The 18733-nt window shown below is 49.4% G+C and overlaps 1 protein-coding gene across 1 annotated transcript; it reads right to left on the bottom strand.

Annotated features, from left to right (window-relative positions):
• Nucleotides 1-7395: 7395 nt before the first annotated feature.
• Nucleotides 7396-18315, bottom strand: LOC117868036 (phospholipase A2 homolog sphenotoxin basic subunit B-like). Its single transcript, XM_034753622.1, has 6 exons — nucleotides 18195-18315; nucleotides 17076-17137; nucleotides 14648-14704; nucleotides 11218-11362; nucleotides 9562-9668; nucleotides 7396-7967 (listed from the first exon to the last, which is right to left on the bottom strand). Exons 3-6 carry the CDS (start codon nucleotides 14685-14687, stop codon nucleotides 7825-7827), a joined length of 435 nt encoding a protein of 144 aa, XP_034609513.1. The 5' UTR covers nucleotides 14688-14704; nucleotides 17076-17137; nucleotides 18195-18315; the 3' UTR covers nucleotides 7396-7824.
• Nucleotides 18316-18733: the final 418 nt, after the last annotated feature.

Raw genomic sequence — 18733 nt, 5'->3', positions numbered from 1 at the left:
AAAAAGATCAGTAAATAATATCTATAGCACCAATCATCATAATACCCAACCACTTCCCAGGTAAATTAAGTCCCTGTAGCAAGGCCTACTAGAGGGCATTCTCTTTTGTAAAGCACTCACCTCCTCTGGGCTTGGGAAACCCTTGGCAGCTGGAGTAACACCTGCTGGAGTGGTTTCTCTTATATTCTCCACTCTGTCCCTCCCACTGCTACCCCCGCCAGGTGGATCTTGCTCTCCAAGGTCCATAATTCAGGATGATCCAGATGAGTGGCCAAGTCTGTAATAGAAGGCGTTGCCTGGTTCCCTCTTTTCTCTGGGTCTGAAGGACTCTTCCATTGTATTTAAGCAGGGAGGAGCGATCATGCTGAAGACCCCCAGTAGAGACTCCGGTCTCTTCTGGCGATTTCACACTGCTCCTTTCTGAATACTTCTACTGTGCTATGAACTCGCAGGCTGGCGTGTCACACCCCTTTGGCAGAGTCTCCGCATTCTGATGTCAATTTGGCAAGAAACTATTTTTTTTCCCTTCAGAACAATGAAGAATGATCAAGGCCCCACTGAAATGACCAGGAGTTTTGCCATTGACGTCAATGGGGCCAAGATTTCACCCCATGTCTTCAAGAGTGAGACCGTGCTGGACTGTCCCAGGGAACAATAAATGAAGAGGGCCAGAATCACCAGCTCAGGGAGTTGGTCGGTAAAATCCCATGGGAAGCAAGTCTAAGGGGAAGAACAATAGAAGCGAGTTGGCTGTTTTTTAAAGAGACATTATTAAGGGCACAAGAGCAAACTATCCCACTGCATAGGAAAGATTGGAACTATGGCAAGAGACCAGCCTGGCTTAACCAGGAGATCTTCAATGATCTAAAACTCAAAAAAGAGTCCTACAAAAAGTGGAAACTCGGTCAATCTACAAAGGATGAATATAAACAAATAACAGAAGTATGTAGGGACAAAATTAGAAAAGCCAAGGCACAAAACGAGATCAAACCATCTAGGGACATAAAAGGAAACAAGAAAACATTCTACAAATACATTAGAAGCAAGAGAAAGACCAAGGACAGAGTAGGCCCATTACTCAGTGAGGTGGGAAAGACAACAACAGAAAATGTGGAAATGGCAGAGGTGCTTAATGACTTCTTTGTTTCGGTTTTCACCAAGAAGGTTGATGGCGATTGGACGTGTAACATAGTGAATGCCAGTGAAAATGAGGTAGGATGGAGTCTAAAATAGGGAAAGAACAAGTCAAAAATTACTTTGACAAGTTAGATGTCTTCAAATCACCAGGGCCTGATTAAATGCATCATAGAATACTCAAGGAGCTGACTGAAGAAATATCGGAGCCATTAGCAATTACCTTTGAAAGTCATGGAAGACGGGAGACATTCTAGAAGACTGGAAAAGGGCAAATATAGTGCCCATCTGTAAAAAGGGAAATAAGGACAACCTGGGGAATTACAGACCAGTCAGCTTAACTTCTGTCCCTGGAAAGATAATGGAGCAAATAATTAAGCAATCAATTTGCAAACATCTAGAAGATAATAAGGTGATAAATAACAGTCAGCATGGATTTGTCAAGAACAAATCATGTCAAACCAACCTGATAGCTTTCTTTGACAGGATAACAAACCTTGTGAATGAGGGGAAGTGGCAGATGTGGTATATCTTGACTTTAGTAAGGCTTTTGATATTGTCTCGAATTACTTTATGATAAACAAACTAGGGAAATACAACCTGGATGGGGCTACTACAAGATGGGGGCATAACTGGTTGGAAAATCGTTCCCAGTGGTTCACAGTCATGCTGGAAGGGCATAATGAGTGGGGTCCCGCAGGGATCGGTTCTGGGTCCGGTTCTGTTCAATATCTTCATCAATGATTTAGATAATGGCTTAGAGAGTTGACTTATAAAGTTTGCGGATGATACCAAACTTGAAGGGGTTGCAAGTGCTTTGGAGGATAGGATTAAAATTCAAAATGATCTGGACAAACTGGAGAGATGGTCTGAAGTAAATGGGATGAAATCCAAAAAGGACAAATGCAAAGTACTCCACTCAGGAAGGAACAATCAGTTGCACACATACAAAATGGGAAATGACTGCCTAGGAAGGAGCACTGCGGAAAGGGATCTAGGGGTCTGTAGCAAGGTGGTCTGGTTCCCCGCTGCCCCGGAGAGGGACAAACCTCTCCGGACGCCAAAGTGGGCAGAGCCAGTGGAGCTTGTGCGCGCTCCGCAGAGGTCAGGGCGCAGGACAGGAAGTATAAAAGCCCAACCCCAGAGCTCACTAGAGGCCCAGCTGCCGGAGAAGCCAGACGCCTGTGGCCTAGCTCCCGGTGGGGAGACTCCTGCAATCTGCGACCGACCCGAGGACTGGCGAGACCAGCCGAGGACTGATGCCGACCAGACCCCGGGGAAGCTGTTAAGCCTGCCTGTGGCAAGCTATCCAGAGAAACTACCAAGCTTACTGCTTGCCCATTACCCCGAGGAACTGCCAGGCCTACCGCTTGCCAGCTACCCCAAGGAGCCCATGGTGTGTGACCCCATGGAGGATGCCGTCCGGACCCAGGTACCTCTAGAGGGGAGGTCGGAAGTAGCCCAGGAGCAGCAGACCCGAGTCTGGCTGCAGCACCGCCAAAGCCAATGTCAGTGTGTTGCGGTCAGGATCCCCACTGACAGCAGTGGGTCTTCGGCCGCGGCTAGGGCCCCGGGCTGGGAGGCAGTGGAGTGGGTGGGCCTGCGTCCCGCCTGCCACCCACCTCACGTGTGGCTGTCTCCCCCTCTCCCCGGCTGCTCAGAGCCAGGAGCCTGGGGTTTGCTGTTGAACCTGTTTGCTCAGCCCTTGCCTAAGGGCCTGAGCCAAAGAGACTCGACTGCCCTGCCCTGAACTAGGGCCTGGGTCTGCGGAATAGAGCTGTTTGTGGGTCTCTACCGTTGCCGCGGCGTGAAACCACGCGGCCAGGCTAGTTTCCCCGAGGTAACCCAACAGACGTAGCGAGGCGGTCTGGTTCCCCGCCGCCCCGGAGAGGGACGAACCCTTCTACAGGGTCATAGTGGGTCTCAAGCTAAATATGAGTCAGTAATGCTGTTGCAAAAAAGGCAAACGTCGTTCTGGGATGTATTAGCAGGAGTGTTGTAAGCAAGACATGAAAAGAAATTCTTCCACTCTGCTCTGTGCTGATTAGGCCTCAACTGGAGTATTGTGTCCAGTTCTGGGCGCCACATTTCAGGAAAGATGGGGACAAATTGGAGAAAGTCCAGAGAAGAGCAACAAAAATGATTAAAGGTCTAGAAAACATGAGCTATGAGGGAAGATTGAAACAATTGGGTTTGTTTAGTCCGGAGAAGAGAAGATTGAGAAAGGACATGATAACAGTTTTCAAGTACATAAAAGGTTGTTACAAAGAGGAGGGAGAAAAATTGTTCTTCTTAACCTCTGAGGATAGGACAAGAAGCAATGGGCTTAAATTGCAGCAAGGGAGGTTTAGGTTGGACATTAGGAAAAACTTCCTAACTGTCAGGGGGGTGAAGCACTGGAATAAATTGCCTAGGGAGGTTGTGGAATCTCCATCATTGGGGATTTTTAAGAGCAGATTGGACAAACATCTGTCAGGGATGGTCTAGATAATACTGAGTCCTGCCATGAGTGCAGGGGACTGGACTAAATGACCTCTCGAGGTCCCTTCCAGTTCTATGATTCTATGGCTACCCAATGGAAGTTTGGTCTGCGTGAGGACTGCAGGTTTATGTTTAACCACAGATAAATGGAGGTGGTAATACAACCATAGGCCAAGATGCGAAGCAAAAATACCCTCCCCACTACAGTTATTCCAAATCAGTTTGTACAGCACCTAGCGCAGGACGGTCCTGGGCCTAGCGCCTCAGAGGTATTTAGGTTCCTGACGCTCATTGATTTCAGTGGGAGGTAGATGTCGAAATACCCTTAAGGAGCTGAGCCTTGATCCGTGACTAGGGCTCCTAGGTGTTACAGTAATCCCAAACTAACGAATCATACGAGAGGCTGCACCTTGACATGGAGTTATTGTCAACCTTTTCATGCCCAAATTCGGAGAGTGTTTTCATCGTCCGTTCCCACAGCTATTACAACCGCTGATTTGTTCCGCTGAATGCAGGAACTAAAGGGGCCCACACCAACGGAGCCCACAGACCGGGGTGGAGATTCCTATCTTAATTGACAATAGGCAGCCCAGGTGCACAGACAGTAAGTGCATGCAGACAACCTGTGGTCAGAGGAATTGAGACAGTCACAGTAGTTCAAGTCAGTATGTAGGTGCCAACATCTGCAAGCTCTGGAACAATCACCTGTCCCCTCTCCCTTGAGTCCCGATTTACCTCCATCACACTCCAGGTGAGCTGCGAGGGATTAGCAGCGCCTTCATATTGAGTTCCACAGTTTGCTCTGTTCCAGCGAGTCTCAACAATGCTTGAAACTGAGGCGAAGGGGTTGTTGTAGTAACTGGATGGAAATAATCTACTTTTAATGCACTTCGGGACAATTCCTAGTGCCATTAAATTCACCTGCTAAAATCCCATTGATGGCAGTGAGCGCTGGATCTGGGTTCATGGACTGGGCAGAACTGTCTGGCTGAAGGTTCCCGGAGGAGTGGAGGTTGTAGATGATTTGAGCTGTTTGGATCGGATCCAGATGTTTCTGCATCAGCTATTGAGCAGCTATCATTTAAAAACAACAGCAAAACACTGCTTAACCTTTAGCCCTGCACTTATGCACTGGGTGCGTGAGCCGCATTGTCTAGTATAGAACATAAGCTCCATGAAAGAGAGATGACGTCCGCCTTTACGTCTGTGCACTGCAGAGCACGCTGGTGGCTTTCAATAATTCAATGATAATAAGGGCATAAGCATGTGTCACCCTACTGAGGATATGTTGCCAGGTGGAGAACCCAGTCACTCCTACCCTTTTTGTCCCACTGGGCTCTTTGCTTCAGTGCTTGTGAACAATGCTTGGGTTTGAAGGCAAAACTAGACTAGGTCCAAGTGTTCGCACTTTTATTGCACCGAGAGGGGGAGCACTTCTCTTGTCTCCACCAGGCATGCTGAACATGGAAACTATGGAGGAAGGGCCTCCAAGGAAGAGAACCTGGTTAAGGTGACATGACAGAGTGCCCAGGACTTCTCTTGTGATGGTTAAAGGGTAAAAAGAGGGTGGTGCCTTTTGGACTGCTCACTGCAACCTCTACCAGCACCCTGACCCCCTTGGGCTAAGAGAGGTCAGTGGGTTGCCTTCCTGCCCCTGCTGCTGTTGTCCTCTTTATAAGACCCAGGTACCTTCCCTTAAGCCCAGGTGGGCAGCAGGCGCGCTGGACCTCCACTCCCTCTTAAAGGGGCCAGTCAGGCTGGGACACCTGGGTTTAGTGCCCTGTTCCATCCCAGAGTTCTTATATGACATTGGGCACCTCACCAGCTCCACAAAGGGACGGCAGCATTGCAGTGCCTAGAAACTCACAGGAGCCACCAAGCCTGAGTGAGGTGCCCAGGGTCCTAGACAACGAGCAGGGAGAAATAGGCACCTCAGAATGGGATCAGTGAAAGCCAGCACGCCAAGGAGAGGTGCGGATGACAGGGACGTGTCCAAAGCCCTGCCCCTCTCTTGGCAGGAGCAGCCTCAGTCCAAGCTGCGAGGAGGGGGCCTATCTCTGCTAGCGATCCACGAACGGCAACCTGGCTCCTGGAGTCAGGCAGGTAGGTGCCAAAGCTGCTTCTTGCGGGAATGAGTTAGGAGCCTGCCTCGCTCCACATAAAACAGCTGGAGGAGGAGGTGGTGGTGGTGCCCACCTTAGCCTGATGGTTAGAGCACTCACTGGGGATGTGAGAGACCTAGGTTCAGTTCCTCCCTCTCTGACACGGGTCTCCCACCTGTCATCAGAGTGCTCTACCACTGAGCCAGGGGATATTCTGGTGTGGGGCTCCCTCCCCCTCTCTTGTTGGAGCTGCTCCACTATGGAGAAATAATGGAAGAGCGATTGGAGCAGCTGGGCATCCTAGCCCCTGGACTACAGCCTCATTCTCACACTCTTCTTTTTTTGGCCCAATGACCATTCCGCTGTGTATAATACTTAAGTCATCATCAGGCCAGAGACAGCTCAGTGGTTAGAGCCATAGGCACCGACTCCATGGGTGCACCAGGGGAAAAAATTAGTGGGTGCTTAGCACCCACCGGCAGCCAGCGCCCCCCTCCCTACCAGTGCCTCCGATGCACTGGCGGGCCCTGCTGATCAATTCCTCCCCCTCCCTCCCAGCACCTCCCACCCACCACGATTAGCTGCTCTGCGGCGTGCAGGAGGTGCTGGTGGGGAGAGGGAGAAGCAGGGATGGGGTGTGCTTGAGGGAGTGGGGGAACTAGGTGGGAAGAGACAGGATGGGGGTGGGGGCTTGGGAGGCGGGGTGGGGGGTTGAGCACCCCCAGGGCCCAGAGTAATCAGGCACCTGTGGTTTGAGAGCTCTCTGGTGAAAAGGGAGATCCCTGTTCAAATCCTCTCTCCCCTGCTGGCGGAGAGGGAGAGAAATTGAACCTGGGTCTGCCCCATCCCAGGTAAGTGCATTAACCACTGGAGACAGACACCACCACCTCCTTCTGCAACCAGATTTTGAGTGGGCCTCACGCTGGTAGGTGGCCTCTGAACATGCCTATTGGATTGGGCCCTGCATGCAACTTAGGTGGAGGAATGCCTGTTTTCCATGTATGAATGGCTTAGATGGAAGATAGGTGCTCGGATGCCTAGGGGGGTTAGGCACCCAAATACCTGTGTGGATTGGGGCCTTAGGCTCTCTGTGTCTGTTTCTCATCTGTAAAATAGGGATAGTGGCTTTAAGCTCACAAGGGGTATCGTGAGGATGAATCCATGAAAGATGATGAGGAGCTCAGATACTACGGTGCTGGGCCCAGAGACGTAGCTAAGCTAAGCCCAGCGGGCAGCATGGAGCTCGGTGCATATTGACTTGCAGGTTCTGGGCCTTAGCCAGAAGCTGTGGATGGGTGGGATTTTTTTCACCCTAAACAAAGAGAAGTGTTAGAAATGGGCCTAGACCAAAGACCTAGATCGGATCCACCCCAGATGTGGGATCTGAATCAGAACTCTACAGTGAACCCTATTACCTAAAGTGGACTGAACCAAACCCCCGGATCACGAATTTTGGGAGTGAAATTTGAATCAAGATCTAAACGTTGTGGCTCAGAACCGTCGGGGCCTCACAGATATTTTAACTGGCAATGACACTAGAGGGGTAGCTGCTTCCAGCTTTCTCACTCACGCCAAAGGGTGACTAGTTTGGTTCGGTCAAATGCCTCTGAGTCACAACGCAGAGAAGAACATGGTTATACTCTTCCGTTTTATTCAGAAGCAGCAGAAAGCGAATCTGCACTGAAGCAAGAGCAAAGGACATTGACATTTCTCTATGTTCATTTATGCACGTAGGCCCAATCCAAAGACTATTGAAGAGACTGGAGAGACTCCCCCTGGCTCCCATCATAACTTAACCATGGCAGAGGACACGTGCCAGTCCTCCCTAGTATTTTTTAATCAAAAACGTGACGTGTTGCTTTCTCCCTCGAAATAATTTCTCTTCCGATCCTGTATATCGTGATGCAGTTAAGGCAGATCAGGTCTCTTATTTAAGAGCAGTTCCTTGGATTCTGCCTGACAGTAGCCTAGGGAGAGAGCAGCCAAGAACCACTGGATAGGAAGCAATTCCCAGTCCCAGGTCAAGCACCTGATTGCTTAACAGTGTGGAAATGCTGAATGCATGAGAATAGGGGATGGCTTAATGAGCATTGCAAGGAGCCTTTGCTTAACACTTTGGCTTTCTCCCTGTGCACTTTATGTTGGAGTAGAAGCGATACTTCTTGTTGTAGCTCTGTAAGTTGCGCTTCATGCACAACGCAGAGGTCTTGTCACACTTGCAGATGCTCCTTTTACACCAGCTGTCTGGACCTGGGAAGAAGCACATTGCTTAGGGAGTGGGGCGCCAACTCCAGGAGCATCAGAGCTGGGTGAATTATTTGCAGGCAGCCACTGATTCATTATTTCCCAAAGTGTTTAGCATGGGGCTAATTCTGCTCCCATCCAGACCAATGGCAAAGCTCCCATTGGCTTCAGTGAAGGCAGAGTTGTAGGCCAACGCTGAGTGCTTTTGAAAATCCCATCTCCACCCCACCCCCTTTCCTCCACAAGCACCATTTCTGCTTTAGAGGTTCATGGTTCCAGAGTAGCTGACGAGTTGTTCCTTCAAAACATATTCCAACCCAGGGGCTGCTACTACCGAACTATTTGGTGTAACTTTTGGTGCCTGTCGTCACTGTTCCTAATTCTCCATTCTCACTGGCCATCAAAATCACCTGGTGTTGTTTTTGCTCCCTGACTGGGAGAGTCCCAAAGCTACAGAAAGCTCTCAAGATGGCTTGTGAACACTTCCATTGTGAATGTTTGTGCAAAAGCCTGGCACCCGTGCATGCTCACATGAGTAATTGTGGCACTTTCCTTTTCGGCAGACAACTGTGTGCACAACACTTCAGCACGGGCAGATGTTTGCAGAATGCAGATAAAGGGGGTTACATACACCATCAAGATGAATGTGTCTCTCTCTCTTTCTCTCTGCTGGTCTGAAATCCCAGTATAGATGACTTCTATCACTTCCATTTTATTGTCCTCTTATTTACCTTTAAAAAGAACAGGAGGACTTGTGGCTACTTAGAGACTAACACATTTATTTGAGCATAAGCGTTCGTGGGCTACAGCCCACTTCATTGGATGCATAGAATAGAACATAGAGTAAGCAGATATATATACACACACATACAGAGAACATGAAAAGGTGGGAGTTGCCCTACCAACTCTAAGAGGCTAATTAATTAAGATGAGCAATTATCAGCAGGAGAAAAAAAAACGTTTGTAGTGATAATGACAAGAAGGTGTGAGGATACTTAACATGGGGAAATAGATTCAATGTGTGTAATGGCTCAGTCATTCCCAGTCTCTATTCAAGCCTAAATTGATGGTATCTAGTTTGCATATTAATTCAAGTTGAGCAGTTTCTCTTTGGAGTCTGTTTTTGTCACCTTCTTGTCATTATTACTACAAAAGTTTTTTTTTTCTCCTGCTGATAATAGCTCATCTTAATTAATTAGCCTCTTAGAGTTGGTAGGGCAACTCCCACCTTTTCATGTTCTCTGTATATATATATATATATATTATTATATGTTCCATTCTATGCATCCGAAGAAGTAGGCTGTAGCCCACGAAAGCTTATGCTCAAATAAATGTGTTAGTCTCTAAGGTGCCACAAGTACCCCTGTTCTTTTTGCGGATACAGACTAACACGGCTGCTACTCAAACTTATTTACCCTTGGCTGTCTGGAGTCGGACTGTGTGTCGGATGCCCAGCTGGGGGAAGTTGGCCTAGGGTCAAGGCTCTCCAGCTGAGGTTCTGACCCCACAGATTTTAAGGAAGTGGCACAGCAAAGCCATGAGCTGATCTGGGAGCAGAGACAAAGGAAGTGCCTATCTTTCTATGGGCCTGGCTACTCACCGCACGTTATGACTCCTCTCCTGTAAGTGTAATGGTATCTCTCAGTTTTGACATGACATTTTTGAGCCATCAACTGTGAGTAACAGCAGTCGTGATGCAGGCAACACCTGTAGGGAGAATCGGGTTGAAGCCGATTCCACATTCTATGCTGTGTAAAACAAAACAACCCGCTCCCCAAGCACCCCTCCCCTCCATCGGTTTCTAAGTTACATAAAACAAGCAGAACCTGCAGCTTCACGGCTAAGAAGAATTAAGCAGTTAGCAAAACGTCCTCATACAAATAGTCTCACTGACGTCAATGGATTTTATTCTCCTCTCAATCTAAACCTTCCATGGACTTGCTCTTTCTGATATCAGCGTTCTTTGCTTTTCTTATTACTGTACTTTCTTTGCTCCCTCAACTGGCCTTCTTTCTGTTTTTTCCACACATTCTGTCTGGTCTTGGTGTGAGAGCCTTCTCTTCTGCATCTCCTGGCATCTGGAACAGACGTTGTGTCCCTTTGCAGTTCTTCCTTTCTCAGAGCCTGGCCCCGCAGCTCCTATAGATCAGTGTAGCTCCAAGGAATTATTTTCATTTATCTCAACTGGGGATCTGGACCTCAGACTTCTTTCCAAACTCATGTGAGCACGTATCAGGCTACATGCATCCGTAAAGTAACTCAATTGACTTCAGTGGAGTTACAATAAGGATGAATTCGATCCCATCTTTTCTCTCCGGCTTAAACCTTTTCCCCTTTCTCCTTCTGCTATTGCTTTCTGTTTCCTGTACCCGTGTTTCACTCTGCAAAGCCTATGGATAGGGCCCTCCAAATTCACGGTCCATTTTGGTCAATTTCACAGTCATAGGATTTTAAAAATTGTAAATTTCATGATTTCAGCTACTTGAATCTGAAATGTCACGGTGTTGTAATTGTAGGAATCCTGACCCAAAAAGGAGTTGGGGGGGGGGGTGTCACAAGGTTATTGTCGGGAGAGTTGTGGTATTGCTACCCTTACTCTGTGCTGCTGCTGGTGGCGGTGCTGCCTTCAGAGCTGGGCAGCTGGAGAGCGGCGGCTGCTGGGAGACCAGCTGTGAAGGCAGAGCCACTGCTACCAGCAGCACAGAAGGGCGGCATGGTATGGCATTGCCACCCTTACTTCTGCGCTGCTGCTGGCAGCACCTCTGCCTTCACAGGGATAGCTCAGTGGTTTGAGCATTGGCCTGCTAAACCCAGGGTTGTGAGTTCAATCCTTGAGGGGGCCACTTAGGGATCTGAGGCAAAATCAGTACTTGGTCCTGCTAGTGAAAGCAGAGGGCTGGACTCCATGACCTTTCAGTTCTATGAGATAGGTATATCCCCATTATTTACCACAACCCCCCTAAAATAACCTTGTGACTGCCCTGCAACCCACTTTTGGGTCAGGACCCCCAATCTGAAAAGTGCTGGTCTCCCCTGTGAAATCTGTATAGGGCAGGGTAAAAGCCCACAAGACCAGATTTCATGGTCCAGGACGTGTTTTTCACAGCCGTGAATTTGGTAAGGCCCTACCTATTGGGATGCAGCTGACACTCACCAAGCTCAAGTTATTTGACATCTAGAGCAAGGATTATAGAACCGTAATTCACCAGTGGTGCCCGCGTTTTTAGAATACTGCTGTAATCAGTAACTACTGTACCAATCAGTTGCATCCTTAGGCATTCCTTTGCCTCCCACACCGCAGTGGCATCCATAGAAGGTATAATTCGGTAGAGCACTTTTCCCAGTTGCTTGTTTGATCATCTTGCGAAACTCCAAGAGACTTCCATGCACCACAAATTCACCTGCAAAATAACAGCAGAGGGTTACATCACAGTTCAGGGCCTCTGCGCCTGTATTCCCCCTCTGTGGTCCAGCAAGGGCACGCAGTCTCTTGGGCAGAGACGTGTCTCTCTCCATCCTGACTAAGGTATTTCCAGGCGGCTTAGACGGCGCTATCCCACAGCAAGGCAGACAGCCAAACGGCCAGCACCAGTCCTTTGCTTTCTCATCAGAGACTAGGAACACTGTAATTGCCCACAGTTGTAAGTTATCACACCGAGCTTTCTAAGCAATCACATTTAGTCCTTAAGGTACAAATCATTACAGAGAAAACATATTAAAAAACAATAAAAGAACCTACACGCATGCTGATCAGCTTACCGGAGATCACCCTCCCACCCTGCATCCCAAAGGCTCTGGCTGGCAATTAATCCTTTGAACCCCACACAAGTTTTTTTCCCTGGTGGTCACCGGTTCATCATAGCCTCAGCTCCGAACTGACCCACTCCTGTGTCAATGAGTTACTTCTTTATACCGTTTTTGGGGTCTTTGATCTACCCTCATGTAGCCAGTGACCAGTAGCCAAAAAAGTCCCCTCTTGCAAAGCTTCAAAAGGCTGAGTTTTCGTATACCTCGAGTTGTTGCATCACCCTCCTCCTAGAAATTTCCTGGGAAACATACTTAAAAGTTCATTCTTGTCTTTGTCCATTGTTTCAAACAGTCCTTTGAAGCTAACAGTTCCCATTGTTTGCCTGAGTCCTGTCTTCCCCTTGAAAGAAGTTACATACACTCCCCTAACAGTACACGAACAGTTCGTTTTTTACACAGTGAGCTCCTAAGATACTTAAACTTCATTCAGTGAAGTCTGTCCAGGATTTTGTCATACCTGTCACAGGCCACCTTACGCATTAGGGAAGGCGACATTTCCTATAGGAAATAGCATTGAATTTCCGTGTGGTGAGATACCAGTCAATGGAATTACACGAAGGATGAATCTGGCCCAGTGTGGGCATTAGAAGGTTTAACCTTTTGTGTTGACATTTCCCCAGAGATATTTGTATTGGGGCTCATTCCTATCACAGTCATTGACTCTGGGTGGGAATGACCCTGTGCTCCCAAGCAGTCCTGGCAGTGACATGTTGGCTACAGAGCCGGTGTCATGGTAAGAAACGGGTTACCCCCATGTGACAATCAGGGTCCAGACACCTCAAGGGGAGAACAAGGCCCTCAAAGAACAAGCAATTGAATCAACTGGTGGTATACCTTATTGTGTATAGAAATGCATCAAGTACGGTCTTTTATGAAAGCTTGTAATTACTCTTGAGGGCATTCTGCACCAAAAAATTAATAATTCTGCGCACAATATTTTAAAATTCTGCAAAATTTTATTTGTCAAATAAATGTGGAGGCTCCAGCATGGCAGTGGAGAGCACAGGGCACTGGGTGCACAGAGGTGATCACTGCGCAGCTCCCCGCCCCGGGACATGGACTCAGCACCCAACCCTGACACAGCGCAAGGACCGGACCTGCCCCAGAAACACCCCAGGGCCCTGCCCTCTGTGCCAGGTGCACCAGGTGTGGGCAGGCAGGCTCGGCAAGGCAGGATCCAAGTGCAGAGGGACTCGGTGTGGGGGGATCTGGGTGTGGGTTGAGAGGGCTCTGTGTGGGGCAATCTGGGTGCAGGCGACTCCGTGGGGGATCTGGATGCACAGGGGCTTGTTGGGGGGTTCTAGGTGCAACAGTAATGGGACTCTGCAGGGGGGTCCAGATGAAGGTATTTGGGGCTCAGCAAGGGGGGGTCTGGACGTGGGGGGATCGAGCTCGTAAGGTGGGTCTGGGGGAATGGGGCTCAGTGGGATGGGGATCCAGGTGCAGATGATTGGGGCTCGGTAGGGTGGGGATTCGGGTGGCTTGTTGGGGTGGTCCAAGTGCAGGGGGAGTGGGGGTCTTTGGGGGGTTCTGGGTGTGGGTGGGGGTCAGGCTTGGTGGGAAGGTCTGGGTATGAAGGGGTTTGGATGCACGGGGGCTGGGCGGATAGGGGAGCAGCTCCCTGTACAGTGATCCCTCCCCCTGCAGCTGAGGAGTGATAGGTGCAGGAAGTGCAGGGGAGGGAGGGGGGTTGCAGAGCTTCCTACAGTCAGGAGAGAAATCTGGGGGTGAGTCTGACACAGCCCGGATGCCTTACAGGGGAAGAGGAAGTACCGTCTTCCCCAGTTCAGCCGGGTCTAGCAGCTGATCCCGGCGCAAGGTAGGAGCCACCAGCCAGGTCTTCCCCAGTCCCTCCCCCTACCCCACAGTGATATACCTCTCTGCCGGCTGCAAGGGGCACCCAAAATACACTGCTGGGGAGGGTTGCATGACCGCTCTTGTGGCTTCCCTTTGCTTCCCCCTCAGAAAGTAATTTTTCTGCAGGGAAGCAAAGAAGTCTGCGTGGGACATGCAAGGCATTCAGGCACCCAAGTTACAAGGCAGGTGGTGACAGAACCTCTTACTGGTGTGGGGGATCCCCAAAACACCACACCCCAACCCTAAACAGCAGCGGAGGAGAGCGTAGCATGGAGCTGGAGGGGGTGTGTGCATGCAACAGAAGATGTAGACACCTTCATACCCCACCCAGTCCTAGGCTGGCTGCAAACAAGGATGGTCCCCCAGGCTGTTCTAACAAGGGTCTGTAATGGAGGCTGGAAGCATGCCCCCTCCCTGGGCTATGCCCCCTATGCGAGCACCTGGCAGGGATATGTCACTGGATCTGCAACACTAGCTCTATGACGCCGGAGGAGTCTCTAATTGTGTGGCAATCCTCACCAAGCTGGCTGCACCAGCAGCACAGGGCACCACAGAATCTGACCCGCAGGTTCTACTCTCACACTAGTTCCATACCGGGACAACTGCACTGACTCAATGGAGTTATACAGCCAGGGCCAGTTCCAGGCACCAGCCCACCAAGCTTGTTCTTGGGGCGGCACCTGGAGGGGGACGGCGTGGTGCTCCGGCTCCGGCCGCCGGGGAGAGCGGGGCCATGGCGGGCTCGCCGCCTTCCCCCCAGCGCTCTGGATGTTAGGGAGAGCGGAGCCCCGACCGGGACTTGCCGCCGGGGAGAGCGGAGGCCTGACCAGGACTCGGTGCCCTCCCCCCAGCCCTCTGGCTGCCGGGGATGGCGGGGCGGGGCGGCCGGAGGCTTTTTTGCCTGGGGCGGCAAAATAGCCAGAGCCGGACCTGTATACAGCATCTACTCCAATGTCAACGAGATCAGAATCAGGCCCAGGATAATTAGCACATTAGAGGGTTTGCCAAATTACTGCACTTACTGCAGGAAAACAGCACAGCCAATGCCAAGAGAAGCCTCATCTTCCTCTAGTCAGGACCTGGAAGAAAAAAAACAAATCCACCCTGATCGTCTATTCAAGGGGTTTTCTAGCAGGCTTTAGAAAACAGAGTACTCCGTACAGCCCAATGGAGTGCTTTGTGAGGCATATGGCCCAATGCTGGAACGCTTTGTCAGGCAAACTCCCACTGAGCTGAATGGGCCTTTTACTGGAGTAAGGGACTTGCAGTTAACAAGAGAAAGAGAAGCAGGTGTAAGCAGGGTCTGAATGAACTCTCCCCTGACAGCTAACTGGGAGCGGGAGAGACATCAGGAGCAAACTGTATTTGCAAGAACACACCTACTCTGCTTAGATATCCAGCAGGAGAGCGGTGTTGCTCAAAGTGATCAACTGTGGCTGGTGTTGGGTTACAAATCACTTTAGTACTGAATGCAGGGGGAGTGAAATGCTGTTATCAGTGTTGTTGTCTTTATTGTATGAATAAAGGGGAGCAGAACTGTGCTGGACCTGTCCCAAATAAGGGGGTCACCCTTGGCTGAAAGGACCTCGTTAAGCCAGGGGCTCCAATGCCAGACCCCTGCGAAAGTAAAAGGGGAGGGGACAGATGTCTCAGCCAGGAGGTGTGGATGCTCCCTAAGGGTCCCCAGTCTGGCTTAACCTGTTTCTCCCCACTGTTGTTCAAAGATAGCACTTTGTTATTTTAAGTACTTAAATGAGAGCTGACATCACCTGTGGTGGGACAGCATTTCTGCCCAGCCAGTTAAAAGCTGAAAATCACTAAGAGCTGACAATCAGTAAGAGACTGACCAGCAGAAAGGTAGGTGGCAGCAGAAGGTAACTGACAGTCAGACGGCGGGAGCGGCGAGCTGTGGACCGGCGGGAGCGGAACAAGCAGCTGGCGGGGCAACCAGTGGAGAGGAACCATGGCTGGCGGGCTGGCCAACCAGAGCAGGTGCTCAGATGGCGGAGTAAACAAGGTGCGTTCTTCCCCAGGTGGGAGATGAACTCACACAGCTGCACCTCTGAACCCTGGATCCTCAGTGACCAAGGACAACCTCTGTGAGTGGGGTGTGGTGATGGACCAGAGGGAGGCACAGAAAAGGAACTTTTGGTTGTAGAACTCAAGAACATGAGGCAGAAGACTCTACCCCATGCACTCTGGGGTGGGCATCCTGCTCACAGTTTTAGGATTATGAATCCTGCTTGTGGCATTTTCCCTAATTAATGTCGGGTGACTTCCCTCCTTTCATTAAAAATTTCTTTTCTACACTCAGACTCTGTGCTTGCGAGTGGGAACGGATTGCCACTCAGAGGCATCCAGGGGTGGTGTGCAATTTTCCCAGGTTACTGGGTGGGGGCTCGAGCCGGTTCTGTGTTGTATTTTTGAAGAGGAACCCCTAGATATTGAACCCGGCCCTGGCAGAAGGATTACACAGATTTTATCAATGGTTCCACTGCTGGGTGCGAGACCCCTTGTTAACAGGGATGGAGGCCCTTTGAAAACATAGATAAGTATAAAATACCCAAGGACTAAGCAACTGTAATTAGCCAGTTACCCATACTGAGTTTCTCATGAATTTGCAGTGAAATCAGTACTCACTGGGAGTAAAATATAATGATCATATGATAGAGGTCACATGCCCTTTATAGAGTTCAAATGAATGAATCTAATACAGGGGGCCATAGCCTTAGCTGGTGTAGATCAGTGCAACTCCATTGACGTCAATGGAGCAATGCTGATCGACACCATTTGAAGATTTGGCTCAGGGAATTAAAATATAACAAAAAGATCAAATCACAATAAATCTAGGATGAAGCTTGCTAGTGACACAACTACACATAATGGGCCAAGGCCCAGATTCTCGCCCCATTGAAATCAATGGCAAAACTTTCCTTGAGTTCAACAGGATCAAGACATGCCAGAGGTGCTGGAATGAGGGGTGCTGGGGGTGCAGCCGCACCCCGTGGCTTGAAGTGGTTTCCATCATATGCAGGGTTTACAGTTTGGTTCAATGGCTCTCAGCCCCCCCACTACAAATTGTCCCAGCGCCCCTGCATGGCACCATATAACTAAGCTATTTACAAACTTTGTAACTCACACATTTAACCTAGAATATGGCAAATGGCCACTTGACTGAAAAGAAACGTACGTGTAAAAGTCCTTGTTACTTGTCAAATGGAGGCACTGTGGGTGAACTCTCCAGGTCATTGGTGGCCTGTTTTAATGTGAGGTAGTATTCACAGATTTTAACACAAGAAGGGAGCGCTATGATAATCTAGTCTGACCTCCTTCACACTGCAGGCCAGTGGACCTCAGCCAGTAGTATTGTAAGGCTTGTTCTACTAACACTGCTGTCTTAAAAATACTATTAACTCTGCCGTTTATCTATGATAAGTCTTAGTTTGTTACCTGTACAGAGAGTCCTCGGCAGCCAGCCTACGGATCCAGTGTACTTCTCCAAGAGTTGTTAGCTATGGGGAAGCAGACTGATGATTAGGCTTATTTATTCCATTCTGATGGGGAGCGGAGGGGTCCATGTTTGGACATACTCTCTGGACTGTAATTTGATTGGTCAACATTGGTATTTTGAAAATGGGACCAATCAGTGTAGAGGTGGTGCTGCCTTTGCACCTTCCAACCAGAGAAAACAGGGCCTTGCACTGGCAATGTCACAGTTGTAATTGCACATGGTTACTGTGGTTTTAGTACCAGCGCTGACGGATGTCTCAAGACTCTTACACTAAAGTCTAAGTTCTGCTTTCAAAATGTCAACTGATGTACAGCTGCCCCGAACTCCCCTTGTTTTGCCATACATGGCTCTGTGGTCTTGTAACCTCTTTGATTAACTTTGCACAACCCCAAGTTCCTTCTCAGGTTGAAGTTTCCTGGCCAACAGCTTTATTGCCGTTCAGTAACATCCATTTGACGTTCTCTGGTCTTAACAAAGCATCTCTCCACATCCTGTGCCGTATTTCATGAGGGTCTTTTAGTTCCAGACCATCTCTATATGATGCTGTGTTAAATAGCTCACCTTAGCTCTTCCCAGCAGTATCATTTCACTGCTCTGGTTAAATCACATCTCTCAGAAGGGAATCTCTTCTTTCACATATTCTCCGGTGAAGCACTGAGCAAACAGAAGCTGCTTTTCTAGCCGGAGTTCATCAAAGCCATACTTCACAGGTGTTGTCAACACAACTCCCTGATTGAAATCAGGAGTATCTTCAAATAATCCTGCTGGTTTCATAATGAGTGGAGCGGGGGCAGAAAGAGGTGGGGCAGGAGTGGGGCCTTGGGGGAAGGGGTAGAGTGGGGGTGGGGACTGGGGCTGAGTGAGGGGCTTGGGGGTCCCTGAAAATTTTTAAATCAAAACGGGGGTCCTCAGGTTGCTAAAGTTTGAGAACTGTTGAGCTGGATAAAATATTGCAAGATTAAGGCCGGTGAAGATGATCAGTAATTCTCACCTGCACTGGGCTTGGGAACATCTCCACAGCTGGAGTAGCTTCTGGCTTGCGTTGGTCACCCACTTACCTTTTCTATCCTGATCTCCTGCTCCCCAGGAAGCCTGTTACCACACACAGCTGAATTTCATAATACTCTGGATGGCTGGACAGTTATGCACTAGGGAGAGAATTCCCCTCTTTTCCAATGATCTGGCAGAAAACCCAGTCACTCCTCAGGGAAGTTGTTATGCTACTCTTCCAGCTCACATGCTTTTTAATACTAAGCAACCTCTCCACCCCCCTCCAACCTCGCCTAACCCAAATACTCTAAATCTTTCAAGACCTGGCTAATACAAAACTGCATGGTGGGGTACATATGCCTCTCTGGAAAAGTTTGTGAATTGTATTGAAACTAGGTGTGGTGGGGTGTCTGCCCCACCCTCATGCTAGAGGGGGCTGCAGCAGTCCAGTGCACCTGTGCAGCCCGGCAGCCAATAAGAGAAGGGCTTATTGGGAGCCAATCAGGGCCAGGCTAAGCACTATAAAAAGTCTGCTCAGGGAGCAAGCAGTCAGTCTGTCCCAGACCTTGGGGGAGGAGGGTCTGTCTCCTGAGCAGGAGACCAGCGC

This window comes from Trachemys scripta, chromosome 19 (genome assembly GCF_013100865.1).
Source record: "Trachemys scripta elegans isolate TJP31775 chromosome 19, CAS_Tse_1.0, whole genome shotgun sequence".
Classification (NCBI taxonomy): Eukaryota; Metazoa; Chordata; order Testudines; family Emydidae; genus Trachemys; species Trachemys scripta.
This window is presented reverse-complemented; position numbering and strand designations above follow the sequence as displayed.

Coding starts and splice junctions, on each gene's coding strand:
- LOC117868036 (XM_034753622.1), bottom strand. CDS start 14,687: ATGAGGCTTCTCTTGGCATTGGCTGTGCTGTTTTCCTGCA. Junction 9,669..11,217: donor CCTAAGGATGCAACTGATTG/GTACAGTAGTTA, acceptor TTCTCCCTACAG/GTGTTGCCTGCATCACGACT. Junction 7,968..9,561: donor GAGAGGAGTCATAACGTGCG/GTGAGTAGCCAG, acceptor GCTTCTTCCCAG/GTCCAGACAGCTGGTGTAAA.